At 58.4% G+C, this 2,748-nt stretch overlaps 1 protein-coding gene across 1 annotated transcript in view; it reads left to right on the top strand.

Moving 5' to 3' along the window:
* Window positions 1-28: 28 nt before the first annotated feature.
* WNT10A (Wnt family member 10A) overlaps window positions 29-2,748 on the top strand; it is a 14,324-nt gene continuing 11,604 nt past the window's right edge. The window contains exons 1-2 of the mRNA XM_006168677.2: window positions 29-313; window positions 1,356-1,618. Coding sequence (XP_006168739.1) covers window positions 201-313; window positions 1,356-1,618 — 376 coding nt within the window. The 5' untranslated portion in view covers window positions 29-200. The remainder of the gene's footprint in view (window positions 314-1,355; window positions 1,619-2,748) is intronic.

The following is a 2,748-nucleotide window of genomic DNA, read 5'->3' as shown; positions in this document are numbered from 1 at the left end:
CCCCCCCGAGGGCGGTGCCCGGGGGCGCTGCCCCATGGAGCTGGGAGGCGGGCGCCGCCTGCTCCAGGAGCCGTGACCCAAGTCGGAGCTGTGTGTCGCAGCCACCCCGACCCCCGCCGATCATGCGCCGCCGCCCCTGGCTCGCCAGTCCCACCGGGCTGTGAGCCCCCCCACTCTCGGCCAGTCAAGGCCCGCGCGCCATGGGCAGCGCCCACCCTCGCCCCTGGCTGCGGCTCCGACCCCGGCCCCAGCCGCGGCCCGCGCTCTGGGCGCTCCTGTTCTTCCTGCTGCTGCTGGCTTCCGCTGTGCCCAGGTGAGCCCTCACCTCATGCTCCGCCCTCCTGGAACGCTGGGACCCCCAGGCCAGGGGACCTCTGCTGCTCCTGCTGAGACAGGGGACCCTGGAAGGAGAGAGGGACAGGCTCACAGGAAAGTGCTGGTGCCAAAGAAAGTGAGCTCCCTCCTAGGAAGGGGTTGGACTGGTGACAGAATATGGGCAGTCCGGGGAGACAGGGCAGTGCCCAGGAGAATGATGGCAACTGGGGGGGAGGTGGAAGTGGGGGGAGCAAGTGGTGCTGGGGGGATGCGCCCTCAACCCCACCCCAGGGGCAAGCTCAAATTCCCTGGGTCGACTTTGGAGATGGCCCCCAGGCAGGGGTAGGGGGCTAGGGGGCTTGAAGGAGATAGCTCAGGTGGAGTCAGGGAGAGAGACACAGCTGGAAGGGAGGTGTGTGTGTAAGAGAGAGAGCGAGAAAGGAGGAGCAGAGAGAGAGACTGAGTGACCCCAGCAAGCTGTGTTGGTGAACAGTGGTGCGTGTGCGTGTGTGTGTATGCATGTGTGTGTGAAAATGAGAACTCATGGGTCAATGAATGTTAAGACAAACATTTATAAACATGAGTGTCTTCATGTGTGTCTGTAAGTGTGTCTATGCAGCATGCATTTCATGTAAGTGTCCTGGGGCTGTGGATCCACATCGGGTGCAGAATGGCTCTGAGTGTCTGCGACAACGTGACTGCAAAACATGCCTTTGGGAGTGGGCTCCTGGGAGACTCCGTGTAGGTGGGCAGCTGTACCCGAGGGAGTGCTGAGGAAATGCTGTGTGCAGAGACATAGCGGATGGGTGTGCATTTGCTCATGTTTGCTTGTGTGGGTGTGCAGCGGGTGGGTGGAGTTAGAGGAGGCGATGGTGAAGGGGTCAGGAATGGAGACCCATTAAGGGTATATGGAAGGGCCAAACTGCAGAGACTGATCAAAACAAGAGAGTGATTGTGGGCTTTGGGGCAAACTATGTCTTGTTAGATGGGGCCCTCCTGGCCCTCCAAAACACTTATCTCCCCACCTGACGTGCCTGTAGGTCAGCACCCAATGATATCCTGGACCTCCACCACCCCCCGGAGCCTGTGCTGACAGCCAACACAGTGTGCCTGACACTGCCGGGTCTGAGCCGGCGGCAGATGGAGGTGTGCGTGCGTCACCCTGACGTGGCCGCCTCTGCCATCCAGGGCATCCAGATCGCCATCCACGAGTGCCAGCACCAGTTCCGGGATCAGCGCTGGAACTGCTCTAGCCTGGAGACTCGCAACAAGATCCCCTACGAGAGTCCCATCTTCAGCAGAGGTAGCTGCCTTTCACTGCTGTTCCCCCTGCCCATCCCATCCAGCCTAGGGACAGACGAATGGGACAGATGTGGCTCCAGGCTGGGATGTGTGGCTGAGGGTGGCAGGTTTCATGCCTAAGGGCAGGAATCCTGGGTTCTCCTATCACTGACACCAAATATCTCATGCCAGGGAAACAGCCATGGCTGTCACCTGCCTCTAGTTACCTTCCTTCTTTCCTTTTTAAGTTTGCTAGAGGGCACTTGCGCTTACTGGAGAGAAGCACGCAGAGAGAGAGTGAGAAACCACCCCTCCCCCCATGACCATTCTGCAATCCCTTTCTTTCCACTTCTCACTCCCTTCAGGATTTGGGGGGATGCACCCAGTGTGTTTTTCAAGCTGCCAGGTCCTGGACTCTAACTGCAGTCAGTAGACCCTGTGAGATCCAGCTTCCTTAACCACCATGCCAAGGGCTGACCCTACCCTCTTCTTAGTAAACCACGTTTAGGATGGACATACCCAGAATCAGAGAGGTTGTACTTCTGTAGAAATCTTTCCTGGGGTGGGTACACCACTGGCCTCTGTGTTATCTTACCACCCCCTAAAACTCTCTGGATCAGAGGTGCTCTGTGTGTGTGTGTGTGTGTGTGTGTGAGTGCCTGTAAGCAGTGGCTCCAGCCCAGCGGGCCTGACAGCCCTGTCAACCCCCTTTCCCCTGACAACTCAGAGAAGCACCCGTCAATCCTCCCTCTGGACCCAGGGCCCACTCCTACAACCCCAAGAGTGGCCTGACTGGAGGTGGCAGGGAGTTTTGTCACTCTCTTCGGCTCACATCCACCTCCTGACAAGGTATCTTAGGACCTGACTCCGGTCTTTTGAGAGAGATGAGGACCCTGCTGCCTGGACGGGCCTAGTTGGGAATCTGTCTCTTCTTTCACCTGCTTGGATGGGACAGTGTGGGGACGCCCTGGCCCTGGCTCTTTGGGACTTGTCCATTTCTCACTTGACAGCTGAGGAGGAGGAATACCCATTTACCGGTATCCTAGGGTTTCTGGGGGAGTCAGGCTCCACTGCACCCCCACTTCAGAAAGAACTCAGAAAGCTGGGGGCTTTCTCCTTTCATCAGGACCCCTGTTTGCATCTCCTGAGCCC

Source organism: Tupaia chinensis, unplaced genomic scaffold (genome assembly GCF_000334495.1).
Source record: "Tupaia chinensis unplaced genomic scaffold, TupChi_1.0 Scaffold145907_1, whole genome shotgun sequence".
NCBI classification, from domain to species: Eukaryota; Metazoa; Chordata; class Mammalia; order Scandentia; family Tupaiidae; genus Tupaia; species Tupaia belangeri.
This window is presented reverse-complemented; position numbering and strand designations above follow the sequence as displayed.